Genomic DNA, 19,767 nt, shown 5'->3' on the forward strand with positions numbered 1-19,767 from the left:
CGAGCGTTAAACTTTCGACAGCTTTTGTTGGGTGAACTTTATTCCTGTAAAGGCGAAGCATTTGAAAATGTCAGTCCTTAAACAACTTGTATTTTATCACCGAACACGGTAGGAGGGTACATGCACCACTGTCAAAGCCAATTCCATATTCATAACTTTTTTTTATTTGGTGAGACGTCGGATCGTTGCTCAAAGCCAAACTGGATTTTCACTAAACTTGTAAAACATTTATCCTGAACCCTGCCCATTAAATGCATGTTAAGCCTGACATATTATTCATTCTGCTGCACTTACATTAAAACCCAAAGTCAGCAATAAACAGGCCAGCACCTAATCATTTTTATAATGGCAGTAAATATCGATCCGCAGTGTGCATTACTGATCTCTACTAGAAACAGATGCTGGTTCAAAAAACCCAGAGCTTGACAGGTGAACAATTTTTTTTTTTTTTATCTATGAAAGCAACTGATCGCAAACGAACACTCGTTCCATAGACAGTCGTTTGTCATGTTAACTGTCGCCGAGCGACACGGTCAAACTGCACCGGGTAGAGTTTATTAACCGCTGAAATCAGAGTGGAGCTAGCTGCTTATGAGCCTGAGGCTTGTTGTTCTCGCGGACAGTGTGGAACAGAGTCACGTGTCGTAGCGGCGGGGTCGCTAGCGGTGGCTGCACTGCGACTGAGGCGTTAACCCCTCGCTGGCTGGACAGCGTGACGCCAAACAGGACGCAGGATGCAGGGAACAGATTTTAAACCTTTCATGTGGGAAAATGTCAATCCCGTTTAAGAGACAACCACAGAAAAAAAATCTATTCAATATAGCAGTGTTTCTTAAACCACGGGGTGGGTCCCAAAATGGCCACCAGAATGAGTCTGTAGTCCACTAGGCTCGGTGTGTGTGTGTATTTGATGGGTCCCTGAAGATACTGCATTTCTCATTTCTCAACACCAATGATGAGTTCCAAGTATGGGTCCATGATTCTAAGTTTAAGTCACAGCTTTCACACAAAATCTGCATGGAAATGTCCACTGCTTGTCAATAACGCTGTTCAGAAATGAAGGCTGATGGATGGACTGAAATAGTCAGTACACAGCGAGTGCTCTGACTGTGCAGATGTTCGCACAGACAAATTCCATTCAACTAGACAAGCCTTTCTTTCCAAAGTAAACCATTTGCATGTGACGGCATGCCTGCCTGCCTAGTTAAATATGCATGCCTATGGTGGACACATAACAAAACCTGAAAGAATACCAAATGTGAGAACATTTCGTCAAAGTTAGGTTAACTTCAGTGGTTAGTGTCGCCACTTCCCATCCAGGGAGACCTGAGCTCATACCTGCCTGTTCCTCCTAAGAGCCGGATGTGTACTGCAACTCAAGATATGGTTTTAGCATGGTATGAACCTACACCTAAGTTGCCCAATTAAAAATAAAAAAGGTTACATCCTCTAAATTATTTATTTGTTCTTAACTTAACTCAAAAAGTGTAATTTATACAAAAACATTTAAGCAACAATTTGCAAAAGATTGATATTATGAGTTGAATCAACTACATTTCATGATTAGTTAGCTGAACATGAGTATTTAAGTAGGTTTAACACAATAAAGCTCCTAAATATTGAGGGGGAAAAAACATCATTTTGTAAGCTAAACTCGCTGTGTTAGTCTGACATTTACTGACAGTAATGTTACCCAAAGTGGAAATGACTGAAAAACAGCAATTGCGGTCTTTTTTCCCTGTTTCGATTAGTAGGACTCCGGCATTTTTGACTGAGTAGGACTGAATTATTATTTTTTGAGAGTGTAGTCTGGTATGTTTTCTGAAAAAAGACGGTGCGTTCTTAATTAACCTGCCCTTTTAAAATAACTGTTAAACCGATGTTCCGGTTTCCTCTGCGTTTCCGCGGCAGCGATTGCATCACCGGCCTATCTCTCCCGCGCAGCGCGCTGTTCTCCGGCGCACAATGGAGCCGGCCCGATATAGCGCGGCTCGCCCGCAAGCCTGTTTCACGCCCAGCTTTTTTTAAACGGCAGAGAGAGAACAGCTCGTTTGATCTCGGCGCCGTGCTTTACCGCCGCGCGCGGTCGAAAAACGAGAGTCTCGCATGTCCTCCTGCGCAACGTCTCTCAGAACAACGCAGCAGTCCACCCTGGAGTCTGAGCGGAGCCCAGTCTCACTGGACGGTGAGTACGCGTAATCAAGAATGCAAAATCATAGCCTGTTAGCCGCAACCAGCGCTGTAGTTTTGTTTATCTGATACACGTAGGGCTCTTTTAAAATGAACTGAAATGTTGTGCAGGCCTAAAGCAGAGCATGGGGATACACTAAGAATATGCTGGGTATGATTTCTGCAGTATATCATGGGAAAAACACTACGCCCAGCAAAAATTCCCATAACCTCATTTACATCCACTTTATTTCTAATGAATACTTAAATGTTTCTCATATGTTGCGGTGTTCATATAAACTCCCGTGTGTGGGTGGGCGCGTCTAAATCCGCAGTGAAAGCAAGTTTTGACACACTTGCGTTTCTGGCGGACAAGGTTCTCTGGTTTTTCATATCCAATAAAAGGTACACGGCAGAGATGATGTAATAGAGGGCACAGTGTGGATTTGATTTCCTGTTCACTCAGATTTCCAATACAGTGAATGAACGGATAATGAAATTACATGGATAGGAGCGAGCTGAATGACTTTGCGCAAACAGGTGAATGACAATTTCTGGAACAGAAGCTGACATCACTCCAGGGCACTCTTGAACAGTAGAGGGAGTTGTGGTATTAATATGGACAAGCAGGGACCAAGAGTCGGCCTGCTGCATGGGTTGTAAGTCAGGTTTTCCTGATCCTTACAATCTCTGTGACCAAAAGAACAACATTGCTGATCTCTACAGTCTGTGTGACTGAAAAAAAACAAACCTGATATTTATCATCTCTGTGACTGAAACAACATTACTGATCTTTACAGTCTGTGACCAAAAATAACACCATTCCTGATCTGTAGTCTAAACTAAAACCACAATGTTACTGATCTTTAGTCTCTGTCACTGAGACAATACTGATCTTTGCACTCTCTGTGGCTAAAACCACAACATTACTGATCTCTACAGTTTCTGATACTAAAATAAAAACAATACTGACCCTTCAATCTCAGTGACTAAAGTAACAACATTACTGATGTTTAGAGTCTCTGTAACTGAAGCAACATTACTGTCTATGGCTAAAACCAGAATATTACTGATCTCTACAGTCTCTGAAACTGAAACATTACTCATCTTTACAATCTCTGTGACTAAAACAACATTACTGATCACTACAATCTGTGGCTAAAACAACATTACTGATCTTTACAGTCTCTGTGGCTAAAAAAACATTACTGTTATCTACAGTCTGTGACTAAAACAAAACATTACTGTTATCTACAGTCTGTGACGAAAACAAAACGTTACTGTTGTCTACAGTCTGTGACCAAAACAAAACGTTACTGTTGTCTACAGTCTGTGATTAAAACATCGAGACTAACCCATTTTGAAACACAATTTTGCATATCTTTCCAGAAGCTCAAGGAGAATTGCGGTTTATTTACCTTGACTGTGGGCTTCCTGGTGGAGAATCCACGGTACCATCCTGAAACAGAGCAAGGTATGAGCATTAAACAAAAATATATGCATGCACTGCTTAAATTTTTCTGTGGAATATCCAAACCTACAAAACCAACATTAGATAATTCACTTCTTTGTAACATATTATGCATGTCAGATAATTAGTAAACTGTTATACAAGAGTGTGACTCAATGCAAGGGGTTGTCATCACACCAAATTGGTTATAGTAAACCAAGCATAAAGTTAAAGAGCTACTGGCAGTTTTTTTTTCCACCACAGTCTGACCAACAAATCAAATCCAGTCAAAGTAAGGAGAGGCATTACAGAAACGAAAACCAAATATGACATCCTGAGTAAACATCCTGGCTGAGTAAATCCTAACAAACAAAAAAAAAAAACAGAGGGTCATAGAAGAGGCAGAAAACCCACGTAGCATCTGTGTGCTTTACAATCACTTCCCCGAACGCACAGGAATCTGTCTCTTTGTAACATACGTCCCTGAAGAAGGTGAGACACGGTGGCTGTGCTGATTCATGTTCAACCTCGGCTGTACATGCCTGTTGGTGAGCCCCCCTCCTCCACCATCTGGGGTCCTGAAGTGACCCCCCCACCCCCAAAAGGACTTCGTTTTTCATTTTTAACTGAAGCACATAGCAGATTCAAATCAAATATTACATTATAGTTATTTCATCTGATGCTTTAATGCAAAGCAACTTAGACTAAGCAGGGGATAGTCCCCCCCAGACCAATGTGGCGTTAGGGGTCATGCTCAAGGGCCTGACAGCTGTGCGGATCTTATCGTGGCGACACCGAGGCTCAACCACCAACCTTCCAGTTCTCAGTCATGTACAGGGTGGCCTGTAGCGTAGTGGTTAAGGTAAATGACTGGGACCTGCGGTGGTTCTAATCCAACTGTAGCCACAATAATATCCACACAGCCGTTGGGCCCTTGAGCAAGGCCCTTAACCCTGCATTGCTCCAGGGGAGGATTGTCTCCTGCTTAGTCTGTACGTCGCTCTGGATAAGAGCGTCTGCCAAATGCCAATAATGTAATGTAATACTTTAGCCACTAGGCTACAGGCTGCCCCCCATTAAATAACGACTAAAACCTTTTCAGTTTGTTTGCTCCCTACTTGTACTGTTACCGTGGAAACAGGATCAAGCAGTGTGTGTGTGTGCTTCTGCGTGTATATGCGTAGGGGGTGCACAGGTTCTACAACCTTCCCAAACAAGCAGGCCCCCAGGCCCATTGATACTGCAAGAGCATGGAGCAGGGAGCTCTCAGCCATCTTGATGCCTTAAAATGGCTTCCCTCTACAACCTCCTGCAGCTGAATGAGATGACCTTCTCCTTTATATGTGTGGAAGTTATACGTCCATCATGCCACATAAAAGCTTACATCCTGGTGCACTGAGGATGGATGAGATAAAGTTACGTTAAGTCAGTAGAGCAAATAGCTAATAATGGCTTTGCCAATATTTGAACGTTTATTGATCCACATTTAACATCAAAATAAGCTAAGAGCACACTCAGTACCTCCTACACTATTTATCAATGCAGGACTAAGTAATAGCTCCAGACTAAAGATTAAAGAATAGAACAAGACAAACAAAAAATATGTTTAACTGAAAAAAATAATGAGGAGTATTTAATTCGATCCATACACACAGGCGATTAATACTATGCATGTCAGGACATCTTAATATCGGAATAATACACAGTAGTTTTAATCAATCTTATATATACTAAAATCAACTTAATAACCATACATCACTCAATCAAAATTTAACCAATATATGCTGTCCGGACTACTAGTTGATGGCAGGGATGGAGAGCAAAAGTAGAGGAAGGTATGGTCTCTTGGGTCCGTGATGCAGTTCATCACCAGGTGTTAGAGATGGGGAAACTCCAGGTCTGTGGACTCAGCAGTGCAGGTTCCCAGGAGATCATTACGAGGGGATTCACATCACATTCCCGTTAACGTTCATTCTGCCTTCACAATTACACCGGCCCGGCCTCTGTAGACGGCCTCCTCCTGAGATTTCTTCCCACCGGGGAGTTCTCTCACCGCCGTTTCAGTGTTTCTACTCCCACAAGGGAGTTTTTACTGAACTTGCTCACTTTTTGGGGGTTCTGGCCTGGTTTTTGCCCAATTTTCCTGTCCTCTGTAATACGATTTTGTGACAGGGCGCCTTTAAAAAGCGCGATGCAAATAAAATAGAATTGAAATGAGTTGAGAGCCAATGCTAGCAGGAGCAGGAGTTTACTAAATAACTTCTGCGAACATGCAAGCACGTTGACCTTGGGAGGCCTGCAGGACTCGCCACTGTTGATTGGGTGTTGAATGGCAGGTTTAAGGGGACTCTCTCAGAACCCGCTGTGTGAAGCCGTTTTCACACAGCTGACTGCAACTTCAGCAGAACTTTGTGAGAAGATAAGATAAGCCCTTTTCACATCCTTGGCTGCAGCACTCAGTACTCTGAACTAGGCCAGTATTTCTAAACTCCAGCCCTCAAGACCCACTTATCAGAAGATTGTTGTAACCAGGAACTCACACACCTGAAAGGGCGGCCTGTAGCGTAGTGGTTAAGGTAAACGACTGGCACATGGTAGGTTGGTTGTTCTAATCCGGGTGTAGCCACAATAAGATCTGCACAGCTGTTGGGCCCTTGAGAAAGGCCCTAAACCCTGCATTGCTCCAGGGGAGGATTGTCTCCTGCTTAGTCTAATTAACTGTACGTTGCTCTGGATAAGACACCCAATCTGCCAAATGCCAATAATGTAATGTAATGATTTAAGGGCATTTGATTGGTTCAGTCATTAAAATCAGGTGTGTGAGTTCCTGTTTACAACAAAAGCCTTCTGGCAAGTGGGTCCCGAGGACTGGAGTTGAGACCAGGCTTCGAGAGGCTGAACGTTCGGCCCTTGGAAAGGCCCACGGTGTTCCGATGACTCAGGATGCAGGGTGCTTCCAGTATCTGGAGTAAGGGAGCATGAGAACATCCTCTGCAGACGTATTTTTCTCAGAATGTGTGACATATAAATGATTGACCTGTAGATCCACCTCTCCCCGTGGGCCACACATCAGCCAAGTCTGTAACTGACGTGGCTTCAAACTGACATTTGAAGGATAAAAGACCTTCCATTTGCCTAATTCACGTTTTCTTGAAGCCCACCCCATCCTCATGTCCTTTTCTCACTTCCTTTCCTTGGCTCCTTTAACAGATGGAGCTAGGAGCAAAGAAAAAATGCAAGAAAAGGAAGAAGGAGGTGAATAATAAGATTGGAATGAGCCCCAGTTCTCTCCCCAAGAACTTAGACCCATAACAACAGAGAACTGTGTATGATGCACAGAAGAACGCGACTAAAGACCGAGATAGGGACCATACCACATATACAGAAGAGCTACCAGGTATTAAGCTCTGAACATTGACGGTCCTGTCTCCTTGCTGCTGAATCCAAACCATCTTCAGAAAAAAGGGATGTAACCAAGAACAACACAGAGACAGTGGACATTCTGCACTGTAACATAAACTCCTGCTACCGACCAGAGCCTTCTATAGTTAAGAAGGAGAGAGGACAGAATGAGCATAGAAACTGAGGACCTGAGAATCTGTTGAGTGTAAAAAAATGTATCCACTATCCAACTATCCAACCAGGGTCACTCTTCCCCTCACCACCCCCGTCAGGCCCTAAGCCTTATGGGACATTGAGGCTGACCAGACTGACCATCCTTTTGAAGGCAGCCTTTCACCCAAGCCCAAAGAACCACTGACCACTAACAAGTGCATCGAACTCTGCGAGCCATCAACTCAATGAGTCCTGCACTGTCCAGGATATGAAGCATCCATCTTGCGCCCTTTTATTAGCTGTCAAACTGATATCCTGGAGGGCCACAAACAGTGTGTCATTTTTTTAGTGGATCCCTTTCCATCAGCAGTGAATTTAGGCCTTACAAACAAAGCGTGTGAACTACTGAGACAATCAATTACTTCAATTGATCACAGAGGTACCGACAGAAATGAAAACAAGCAGATATTGCCGGTAGAACATGGGTGTCAGGCTGGAGTAACATACTGTAACATAACACTGACCAAAACCAAGAACCAATCGGATTGCAGGAAACCGGGTTAAACAAATGTTAACTTTGCTTCTCTAGAGAGAGTTAAAATCTCATTTTACCAGAAGGCAAGGTACACACAGCCTTCAGGGATTGGCAAATGCATCTTATGAAAGTAAAACAAGCACTTAAACACCAGCCAACATCCACTGCGCTTTTATAGCCTTCAGATATTCAGATGGCATTAATTGCATAACAGTCCTGTAATGATTTTTGAGCCCGGTTAGAGGAACAGGATATGACTGCAATGATTCTCATCCCAGTTTGGAGCCCAGCAATGGAACAAAAGCCAAACGTTCCCACCTGAGTGGTTTGCAGTCCCAGTGCCTTCTGCCTAATGCAAGACTGTGTGGAGGAAGAATAATCTCTCCATCGAAGCTCATTTCTCTATTCCAAGTGCAATGTGCATTTCGGACCGATTACCCTATACATTTTGTGGAACATAACTGATATTTATGAATCAATCACACAGAGACAGGGAAGCCGGTTCTAAGGGGAAATTGCCGTAATTCCAGCCGGAAAACAATTCCATGAACTGCCCCCCGGAGCCTAATTTCGACCCGCCGGGATCATTTAGTCGAAGCGTCCGAGCGGAAAGCGTCTGAGTCTCCACGTCTGAGTAGGCAGGGGATGACCAGACATCCCGATTCACCAAAACGTGACTCCCATTCCTGAATAATGGAAACCATTGGGTGATAATTAGACAGATGGTGTGTTTTAGTGGCTGAAAGTAAAAACAAATACAGACAGTCAGGCCCTGCTTTTGTTCTGTCCACAACTTGACAACAGTTGAAAATGAAATCATGCGTGTTGTATAGGACATATCCGAGGCTGTTCCACGGCCTGCGTTACATAAAGTTGAAATAAAATCTAATCTCAAATGCGATGGTCCTGATTCTTTCCTCTTGTTATTCGGCTGCCCTCCTTGGAAACAGGCCGATATCAATGCAGGCCAGGCCACTCATCAAATTAAATGACATCTTCCAAAATAAATGACAGGCCGCCCCACATGGCTTGACAATAGACAATAGAGGGAATAAAAAAAGAACAATTGAGCCGATTGGTAACAAGTGGAATATTATTTGCCGACCCCCTAAAAGTCAATTGGGCTGAACTCCTGGGAAATGGTGGAATTCAGAAAGGAATAGCTCAATAAGCACAATGTATTGGGGGAAAATAGGCCAGGCCGCTTCAGAGACAGGACAGCTGTGCCCGCCAGCGCTACGCTTCGTTTAAAATAAAAAACCGCCACGCTTCATAACAGTGCAAAGTGGAAGCTTTAATATTTCAGCAAATTCTGGTAAAGAATGCCTTGATCGAGTCTCTTGTATTATAAAATATAAATGAGGACAGAGTAATTGTGGTAACAAAAGAAGTAAACGTATGAATAAAATATGAGTGACTGGAACACGCTGGGTGGACTGAATGGAGAAAAAAGACGGCTTTAAATCACATGAAAGTTCTGACTCCTCGAATGTGAAGCACCTTGTCTGTTCCTGAAGCTTAACGATGGAGCATGGACACAACAGGAGAAACCAGCAGCCACTTGCAGCGACATGGCTCAGGCAGTAAGAGCAGTTGTCTCATTGGCTCAGGCAGTAAGTGCAGTCGTCTCATTCGCTCAGGCAGTAAGAGCAGTCATCTCATTGGCTCAGGCAGTAAGAGCAGTCGTCTCATTGGCTCAGGCAGTAAGAGCAGTCGTCTCATTGGCTCAGGCAGTAAGAGCAGTCGTCTCATTGGCTCAGGCAGTAAGAGCAGTCGTCTGGCAGTCGAAGGGTTGCCGGTTTGATCCCCCGCCCGGGCTGTGTCGAAGTGTCCCTAAGCAAGACACAAATGCTCCTGACGAGCTGGTAGGACCCCGCATGGCAGCCAATCGCCATCGGTGTGTGAGTGTGTGTATGAATGGGTGAATGGAGAAGCATCAATTGTACAGTGCTTTGGATAAAGGCGCTATATAAATGCCTGCCATTTACCATTTACCATTAGTAATAAAAATGCTCTTCTATTGAGCTTCTTTTACTCAGCTTCTGCAATTATGCCCTCAATGACACACATTGGGCGGAACAGCGGTGCAGTGAAATACCACTGTCGTCTGAAAGAACGACGGGTCATGTAGCTGTGGGTTTTCTCTGGGAACATGCAGGTAAGGCTAATTGAAGACCCTGCTGGAAAAAAAACTGTTCAAGCTAGGTTTTGAAACCTGCTGGTTGACCACCTCCCAACTCAACATGGTTTAGCTAGTTGGCCAGGTCACACCAGCTCCAAGCTAGACATGGCTTGACTAGATTTAAAACAGCTAGTACCTTGGTTGACCAGCTCGTACCCAGCTAGACCAGCTCAATTTTCAAGGTCAAACTGGCACAGCTGGATTTCATAGCAGGGATGGCTAAATTGCCCCTAGGTGTGAGTGTACCTGAATGGTGCGTGTGCCCTGCGATGTATTGCCAACCTGTCCAGGGTGTATTCCTGCCAAATGCATGCTGGGATATGCTCCAGCCCCCTACACGACCATGACCAGGATCAGATAATGGAAAATGTGAAGAGTTGAGAAATGCGAAATGCTATTATTTTTGGTGCAGGCATACAGGTATTCTTGTCCCAGACACACCGGGTGTGGGACTACATAAGGGTAAAGCTGCCACCTAGCCTGCCCTGAGCTGAGCTAAATTCAGCCTACCAAGAATACACATTCCATTACTGGCATGTGGCAGATGCTCTTATCCAGAGCGACATACAGTTGATTAGACTAAGCAGGAGACAATCCTCCCCCGGAGCAATGCAGGGTTAAGGGCCTTGCTCAAGGGGCCAACAGTTGTGCGGATCTTATTGTGGCTACACCGGTGATTGAACCACTGACCTTCTGGGTCCCGGTCATGTGCCTTAACCACTACACCACAGGCCGCCCCTTTGTTGCAATAATGGCAATAAAAAAGACATGAAATGTCTTTAAATGGTGTGTGTTCTTACAGGCCCATACAGTAGGTTTGAGCCTCTGATCATTGTGAAAGAACATACACATGTCCAGGTGTTTTCTGCACAGCATCAGTATACCTCCCATTGAGGCAGAAAGTTCAGCAATAACTTGATGTGTTTAAGGATGCATTTACTTTGTTAACGTACACCTTAAGAAACAATAGATTTTTGTTACAACACCATTGTAAATCCCTTCCTATCATTGAAAAGGGCTGACTGACTTGACTCACCCTCTGCCTGTTTCATAGTCTTTAAATTTGGGGTTGAAAATATACAGTTGACGGTACCAAAACATCGTATAGCTGTACAATAATTCAAGTGCATTGGTTGAAAATTTGTTCCAATTGCCACAGCCAATGGCGTTTCAACATTAGCGCATTTACAGAGAAGGGAGAGGGACAAATAGTGTTGCGGTTTGAAGGTGTTTGTAGCTGCTATTCCTCTTTTGACTGTTAGAAGTCCGAAATCACCCATTGTACCTTTAAATTTAAGTCTCAATCTGCACCTTTCAAGGAGCTCGTCATGGAAATATTCCCAGTCATGCCGCGGACACAGCGGAGATTGACTTGGAGTCGGATATAAATTATGCATCGCAGTCATAAAGGTCCGATAACAAGGTCAGAGCGATGAGCGCTCAAAGTAGGCCAGTGTTCTCATCCGCAGGGCTGGTAGATGTAGATTTTATTTTAGGAAAAATATTTGGTATTCGAAAAATTGGAAGTGTTGCTGTCCGAACGTGAACAGTAACGTGAATTTTCAAACTTCTCAATGACCCATTTCTGCAAACCCAATCAGGTTTAAAAAAATATTTTTAACTCAGTTAATGCTCTGCAGCAAGACATGATGATGCATGGGAAGCGAACACCGGGAACCAAGACAGCTACTGTACATCTTCAGCAGGGAACACTGTAAACAGGAAACACACAGTGCTCTCAAACAGGAATGTCTTGTGTTTTCCGCAAATAAACTGTCAAAAAATCCTGTTGATACAAGCTACCAAGTAAAATGGTTTTCATTATTTTTTCATCACAACATGGTCTATTTTGTTCCCCAGTTCTTACATAATGGTGTGGTAAATACAACAGTTTCAACTGCATAAAAATGGTGGAACAGCTGTTTGCCTGCGCCAGCATCCCGTGAAGGGCACTCCTCCCACTGAATAAGTTCTAAATCAGATACTAGCATGCTACACATGCTAAATTCCAGGCTCATTTTCATTGAAATGGACTGTAGTACGAGTAGGATGCTAAGTATGACTGTCCAAGTTCAACAGGTGTATCAGAGTGGGTGGATATGGCAAGTCTGTGCCCTTGCTAATTTACAATGGATAATGTGCCGATGACAACAGCTTACAAATACAAGTGCCCATTCTAAATTAAGAGACAAAAAGTACAAATCTGGGTAAAGTTAGTTTAAAAAATGCCAGCCATGTTCTGTCTAGGTACTGAATTCTAACACTGTCTAATACATTGCAGATCTTGGCAAGGTCCAGTGCTGTAAGAAGCTTTGCCAACTGTATCAGATAGTGCTAGACTTCAGAGTTTAGTTCACTGCTGCCAATAATATTAAACTTTATTTATACTGTTTTTTCAAGCAGGAGCTTTACAGACATGGACAACAAACTGAAAGATATGGTATACAAATATATCCACAGTAAACTCAAGCTACTATAGCCAGGGGTTGTAAGCATGTTAGTATGTTCCACACAAACACAGAAAGCAAAGCTGGTGTTTGTGTGTCTGTGACGCAAATGCTAAAATAACAAAAACTGAGAAGCCTTGATTGGCCAGTGCATTGCCCCATGCTATAAACCTGATTGGAACTTGTCCCTTATTGATACATGTGCATGTGCGCTAGTGTTAGCCACTGCATTCTCACTGTAACCATAGGGGCCAAAGGTGCATAGCACACAATGCTAATACAGGCCATTAATGAATAGTGTGCGCTAGCATTAGCTATTACAATCTCACTGTAACCATAGGGGCCAAAGGGCAATGCTAATACAGGCCATTAATGAATAGCTTCACACAGCAATGTTATCAGCCCTCAATTCACCTGAAGAAGGTAGAGCACACACTCAAATAAGGGTTCAGCAAGGGTTATTTAGCTTGGCTACATAGAGAAAACATTTTAGTTCATTTTAGACATTGGCTCAGGTGGTAAGAGCAGTCGTCTGGCTGTCGGAGGGTTGAATCCCACCCTGTGTGTGTCGAGGTGTCCCTGAGCAAGACACCCAACCCCCAAAAGGCTCCTGACGAGCTGGTTGGTGCCTTGCATGGCAGCCAATCACCGTTGGTGTGTGAGTGTGTGTATGAACGGGTGAATGAGAAGCATCAATTGTACAGCGCTTTGGATAAAGGCGCGATATAAATGCCACCCATTTACCTCCTGGGAAAACTAAGTTGCAGCTGGAAGCAGTGAGAATCGCTGCTGTTGCATCACCCAGGTGGGTGCTACACATCGGTGGTGGCTGAGGCCAGTTTCCCCCTCATCTCTGTACAGCGCTTTGGGTCACTGTCAGCTGAGAAAAGTTCTGTATAAATGCAAGAAGGAAATTATAACGAATGAACAAAGAGCCCTGTACCTCGGCCGGGTTCCCCCGTGGAATCGCAGGGTTCCCATTGGAGCCGTTTGTTCTGAGAGCGCAGGACGATGCACCATGCAAGCTCACATTCCACTGCACGTATTTTAAAAGCTTTATTTCGGGAGACGGGACGGGGGGCTCAGATATCTCTCCTCCACTGTCGGCTCTTCCGAGCAAGATCAGATTTTTGCGGTCTGCCACGGAGAGGCGCAGCTGGAAATGGCTTCTGAGCGGCATACAGCTGGGCTTCCGGCAGCTTCGGTTAGCCGCCATTAGCTTGTGTCCTGCGTCCTAAATGCAGGAAACCATACACTAGAGGGGGTGCTGAGGGGGAGTCTGTGGTTATGCGCTGTCAAATGTCTGTCTTAACAAGCTTTTTTAGTCTTGTAATAAGACTAAGATGTTCTATTTTTTTTCTCTCAAGCAGAACATATTAGCTTGGTTTGAGATACTGTTTGCTTGACAAGCGAAATTATGACCTCATTGGCAATTGTATTTGCGTCATTCAGGATAAAAGTAATAAAAATAAGTCTAAATGACTAAGATGCTTGTTAAGATGGGAGTTATTTTGCAGCGTGTGCGCTGAGCAGTTCCTCCTGAAGGCGAGTGGACAGACACCGGCTGGGACCCACATCTCAGCCACACCGCGGAGAACAACGCGGGCAGATCCCCGGTTCACGGAACATTCCGGAGCGCGTCAGCTTTGAAGTCTGCGTCACGGGAAGGCGTTCCGCACGGACCCCCACCTGCCACTCGCCACCGACCCCCCGGGAAAGACTCGATCGCTAACGCTACAGTTTGCTCTCGCTGACGGGAACATGGAGAGAGAGAGAGATTGGCCGAACGTTCCTGTGGCTCCAGAGCCATCTGCTCCCAGCCTTCATCACACGGGCCAGCCCGTAACGCACGGGAACGCCTCCGACTGGATCAATTAGCCGCCATCGCCGAGTCCTCCCCTGCCCGAAACACGGCCTGTAAGTGGCCGTTTGAGGGGCAGGAAAAGTATCACGGCGTGTAGAGAGGTCACCGCCCCTCACCCCTCCCCCAATGAGCACAGGTACTAGCCACGTGGGGGACGGGAGGGCGGGGGGGGGTCAATTTACAGTCAAGCAAAGCAGAACGGTGCGCGCTTCATGCCAGATTAAATCGGACGTCAGCCATGAAGGTCTGAATTTAGCGGAGGCCTCGTGTCGACATGTCCCCGCCGCTAACTAGCGTGAAGGCTACGTGTTCGTCACGCAGCCAGTCCGTTTCATCCTCGTGTGTCCACACAGAAGCACAGACGCACTGAAAGACAGCGGACTGTCGCGTAGTGGTTACGGTACATGACTGGGACATGCAGGGTAGGTGGATCGATCCCAGGTGTAGCCACAATATGATCCACATGGCCGTTGGGCCCTTGAGCAAGGCCCTTAACCCTGCATTGCTCCTGGGGAGGATTGTCCTGGAATTATACTCACCTGACTCAACGAGTGAATCACTGGGGTCTGGGCCTTAGCAATCATCTTTTTAAAAAGGTGTCTTTTTTCGAGGTGTCTAAGGCATGTACAAAACGAACACGCAGATAATCGGTGAAACGGCGTGTTGCGCGCTCTGCGATCAGACAAGCCGCCGGAAGAACACGTGTGTTAATCCAGCAGTACAATTTAGGAAGAGAAAACGGTACAGAGGGAGGCAGGGGAGGAGAGAGAGAGGTAGAGGGAGAGGGAGAGAGAGGGAGAGAGAGAGAGGCCTGGTTTTGCTGTCACCCACTGAAAAGGGTTACAGCAGAACCTAGCTCTGGTGGAGGATTTCTGTCAGAACTGGGCCCTGACAGTACAACTTAGAAAAGACTAAAATAATGATCTTGCAAAAAAAAAAAAAATCCAGCTGTCAGAAAAATAGGTTCCAGTTCTTTCTAGGCAACACCGCCCTAGAACACACCCTAAATTATACCTACCTTCGGCTGACAATTACAGCACCAGGGAGCTTTAGCATGGCAGTGAATGCTTTAAATGAAAAAGCTCGAAAAAGCACTCCATGCAATAAAATGAAAACTTAAAAGAATTGTTATACCAATTAAAATCAGGTTAAAATCTTCAATAGTGTTATTCAGCCAGCAGAACTATCCTTAATGAGACAAGCATCCTGACCCTACATGTAGAGTTTTCTAGAAACATCCAAAAAGTACAAAGAAAAACACCAAATAATACATGCAAGGCAGAAATTAGGCCATTATCCCTAAATGATTAATACCCAAAAAAGAGCATTCAAATTCTGAATGCACCTCAATTCAAGTCCTCAAGACACATTACAGTTTAAGACAATGAAGGCCCAAGAGCTCAGTCATGAACAGAGTCAGTCAGCTGGTAATGAACCAATTAACACAACTAACACAAAACACAGAACAGCTTCATACCAGCACTGCTTACCAACAAATCAAAGTAAACCAAGTTATAAAACAGACAAAAATCTCTTCTGTCAATATTGTAATATTGGAATGGTGTAACCAAAACGCAAAACAAACTAGATTGTTATCGGACCCGGAAAAGAGACTACAAATTGGCTGAGTATCTCTTCTCTGTCAGAGATACAAAGCAGAGGCAGAGAGACGTAGAGAGAGGGAGAGAGAGGGAGGGAGAGGGAGAGACGTAGACAGAGAGAGGGAGAGAGACGTAGACAAAGGGAGGGAGAGAGATGTAGAGAGAGGGAGGGAGAGAGCGAGACGTAGACAGAGAGAGGGAAGATGAGAGACATGGAGGGAGAGAGACATAGACAGAGAGAGGGAGAGAGACGTAGACAGAGAGAGGGAGATGAGAGGGAGACGTAGACAGAGAGAGGGAGAGGGAGAGAGACAAAGACAGAGAGAGGGAGAGAGAGAGAGACGTAGACAGAGAGAGGGAGATGGAGAGACGTAGACAGAGAGAGGGAGAGACGTAGACAGAGAGAGGGAGAGAGAGAAAGACATAGACAGAGAGAGAGAGGGAGAGAGAGAGAAAGTAGACAGAGAGAGGGAGAGAGAGAGAGCTCTGATGGCATCCCAGCCTGTCTGTGCAATGCGAGTGTGCCCACAGGGCATCTTCAGAAAGGATTACATTTCCCAGAGATCTGTTACATCAAAACCGCAGGGGCCCTGGCGAAACGGTCGATGAGCTCAGCGAAACGGTCGAATGGCTCGACCGAACGACGACCCCCGCGGTCACAGCCCAACTGCAGCTGGGCCGAAAGGTCACAGAGCGCCTCTCCAGGACCATTCGACCCCGAGCCCCACGGACACACACAGCACGACAACCGCGGGAGACCACCTTCCTTTGTGCTACGGATACAACCCCAACACTGCAAGATCTGCTGCCATTTACTAAACAGCTAAAAACATTTCCTGCCGAAAAAAAAAAACAGCTCAAGCTAGGTTTTGAATCAGCTGGTAGCTGGTTGACCAGTTCAGACCAGCTCCCGGCTCAACATGGTTTAACCAGCTCAAGCTATGTTTTGAAACAGACAAGCGCAGGCACTAGGACTAGCTGGTTGACCAGCTCATACCCAGCTAGACCAGATTCTGAACAGCTTGGCCAGCTCAGTTTTCAGCAGGGATTCGTACTTTCAGTAAATGGTGAAAATACTTTTTTTTCCAAATGAAATGGAAGTTCTACTGGGATGGAAAGAGAGGACTCCAGCCCAGAGCGACAGAGTAATAGATGTGTGTGAGGAGTTATGAAGCTCCTGCAGTCTCAGCTCGTACGAACCCCACTCGCGTTCTCTCACTATTTGTACTTCAGTGGAATTTTACAATACGGTAAAATTTAACTGGTATTAACATTAATGACTGAGAAGTTAATCTGAATTGTATTGGTTAATATATTGGTTAATGGTTTAACTAATTAAACTTTATACAATAGTTAGCTCCTGGAACTAATACATTAGTTAGCAGTTAATATCAGGTTTCGGGTTTTTCACTGTGTTGTATTTTGTCTATGTGCGTCGCGTTTCCGTGTTTTGGTACCCTCTGTGCACACCGTAGTCACCCTGTCAGTTCATTCATTCATTGTTATTTCTTTCACCTGTGTTTTCACTTCCTGATTGTTTCCCCACACCTGATTGCCCTTTCCTCTTGTTTCCTGTATTATAAAAACCCCTCATTTTGTATGTTTCGTCACCAGATTGTTATGTGTTTGCTCCACACTCTCCCGCGTTTATTCCTGATTGATTCCCGCTACGACCTGTTTTGTTTTCAACTTCCATATTTAGCTTATCCTGTCTGTATAGTTCTGATCCGTAGTTTATCCACCTGTCTTTGTTTTTCGACCTCTGTTTTTGGATTCTGTCTTTGTCTGATTAGCCTGCTCGTTACCAAAACTTTGCCTGTGACTACAACTTTGCTTTTGATTATTCCTGCTGTATTTGTTTGCTGGAGTATTGACCCATTGCTTGGACACTCGACCACAAACTGCCTTATCCCTGCTGTAGCTGTTTGCTGGCTATTGACCCTCACTTGTTTGACTTGCCTTTTCAAAATAGAGACTCTGAACAAACTTTTGGCCAGCTCGATTACTGCAACTGGGTTCACTTGTTCTACAGACCTGATGGTTAAATACATTAACAAACAAGTTAATTTCATGCTAAATTAATGTAATCGTACATCAATTCATTCATGTTAACAACATTAGGTAATGCCAACTTGTGTACCCCTATTGTAAAGTGTGATGTTTAATTATCATTTACTTCCATCTCATGAAAACGGGTGGGAGAAAAGACAAGGCCAGAAAAAGGAGCAGGGGCTCATTCCAATAGCTTATTTGTCCGATTTTTTTTTTCTTGTTCCGTTTTCTAGAAAAAGTGGTGAGAAAAATAAATGTGAATTAGGAATGGAATGTCCTTGCTCCTTCAAACGTCAGGTCGAAGGCGTGTCAGTTAGACATGGTAGATGGTGAGAGGTGGATCCACAGCTCGATCATTTATACGTCATGCTTTCCGAAGAAAGACTTCCACAAAGGATGCACTGATTTGGAATTCCTAACTTCTACTCCTACCTCCTAGAAATGACATTTAATAGATTGGATCGTCCTCAAAGGTTCCGAACCTCGATTGATTTCCGGGTGAGGAACAAGGAAAGGAAAAAATTTAATGAATATAAGCGATTGGAACGAGCCCCAGGTGAGAGGCTGGTTGTTCCATGTTAGACATGGCGATCAGCGAATCTGCGCTCTGATTGGATAACACACAACATCAGTCACGTGGAGCAGAGCCTTACAGATGAACTCTGGGAGTTATCACAGGGAACCAGGCTGGATGTGGTACACGTTGTACAGGCTCCGTTTGAAGAAGTCCATGTTTAACTGGGTAAGGCTCTCTTCTCCTCCTTATCAAAGACATTATGGCACGGGTGAGTGGCGTTACTGAACCACAGGGCTGGGTGACTGATGGGGGTTGCCAGGTCTTGGCGTTATCCTACACACACCTGATCTAACTGACGGAGAGCAGCCAAGCTGTCTGACAAACAGTTCTCTGAGTACAGAGGCTGTTTGTCATACCACAATCATACACACGCACAATCATACACACACACAAATACACACACATACAAATGTACATGCCCAAACACACAACACACAAATGTACACACACAGACAGGCACAAGCACATACACACAAATAACACACCTATATATGCCCATACACACTCCACACACACATACACAATGCCCAGATAGACACACAGTCACGTGCACACAAATATCCACAACCAGACACGCACAGAAACTCGTGTAAACTGCCAAGGAGGTAAATGAGTTTGTCTTGCATGGCTGAGCACCATAAATCTCTGCTGCTCCTGCTGCACTGGAAGAGTGAGAGCCACAACACATACACATACATACACACACCACATGCACAAACACACACGCACACACACCATATGCACACGCAGACACACACACACACACACACACACACACACACACTCTGCAGCACACCTGAGGACAGAGCTCAGCTACACAATCACTGTCACAAACCTAGCATCCCTGTCCCAGGAAAACCCAAATGCGGCAAGGCTTCTGAAAAACACAGCCTCGTTTCGCTTGTTTGTTTGGACCTTGTGTTTCCATGAAGGCTGGGACATGGACGTCATGTTTTTTACCCAGAACAGAATAAAGCATTTTTTTTCTCCCAGAGACCTTCCAAGTCCATGTTTTCGGTGCAGACACATTCTGGCAAGTATTGTTTTGTCAAGAGCCGAAAGCCTTCCACGCGTTTTTTTTCCGGAGCCTTCTCTCAGACTTTAATTGTTTCCTCTGAAAGTAAGTGTTCTCATGCAGTGTGCTCAGAAACGGCTTCCATTTTGAATTTCCTTTGAGAACATGTGGATGTTACACTTCATCTGAATAATTTTACCACTGGTTAGGGACAATTCAGCAAATTAAATAATATTATGATGAAGAACATGGGATTTTTTTCCCAATTCATTAACTGAATTCCAGTTAATTTATTAAATTAATTTAATTAATAACTGCAA

General features: G+C 44.6%; 1 protein-coding gene across 1 annotated transcript in view; it reads right to left on the reverse strand.

Moving 5' to 3' along the window:
- LOC133109731 (dedicator of cytokinesis protein 3-like) overlaps positions 1-19,767 on the reverse strand; it is a 319,579-nt gene that overhangs the window by 208,730 nt on the left and 91,082 nt on the right. The window contains exon 3 of the mRNA XM_061219260.1: positions 3,588-3,628. Within this exon, the coding sequence (XP_061075244.1) occupies positions 3,588-3,628 (41 nt within the window). The remainder of the gene's footprint in view (positions 1-3,587; positions 3,629-19,767) is intronic.

The sequence above is a fragment of the Conger conger genome, chromosome 14 (assembly GCF_963514075.1).
Source record: "Conger conger chromosome 14, fConCon1.1, whole genome shotgun sequence".
Classification (NCBI taxonomy): domain Eukaryota; kingdom Metazoa; phylum Chordata; class Actinopteri; order Anguilliformes; family Congridae; genus Conger; species Conger conger.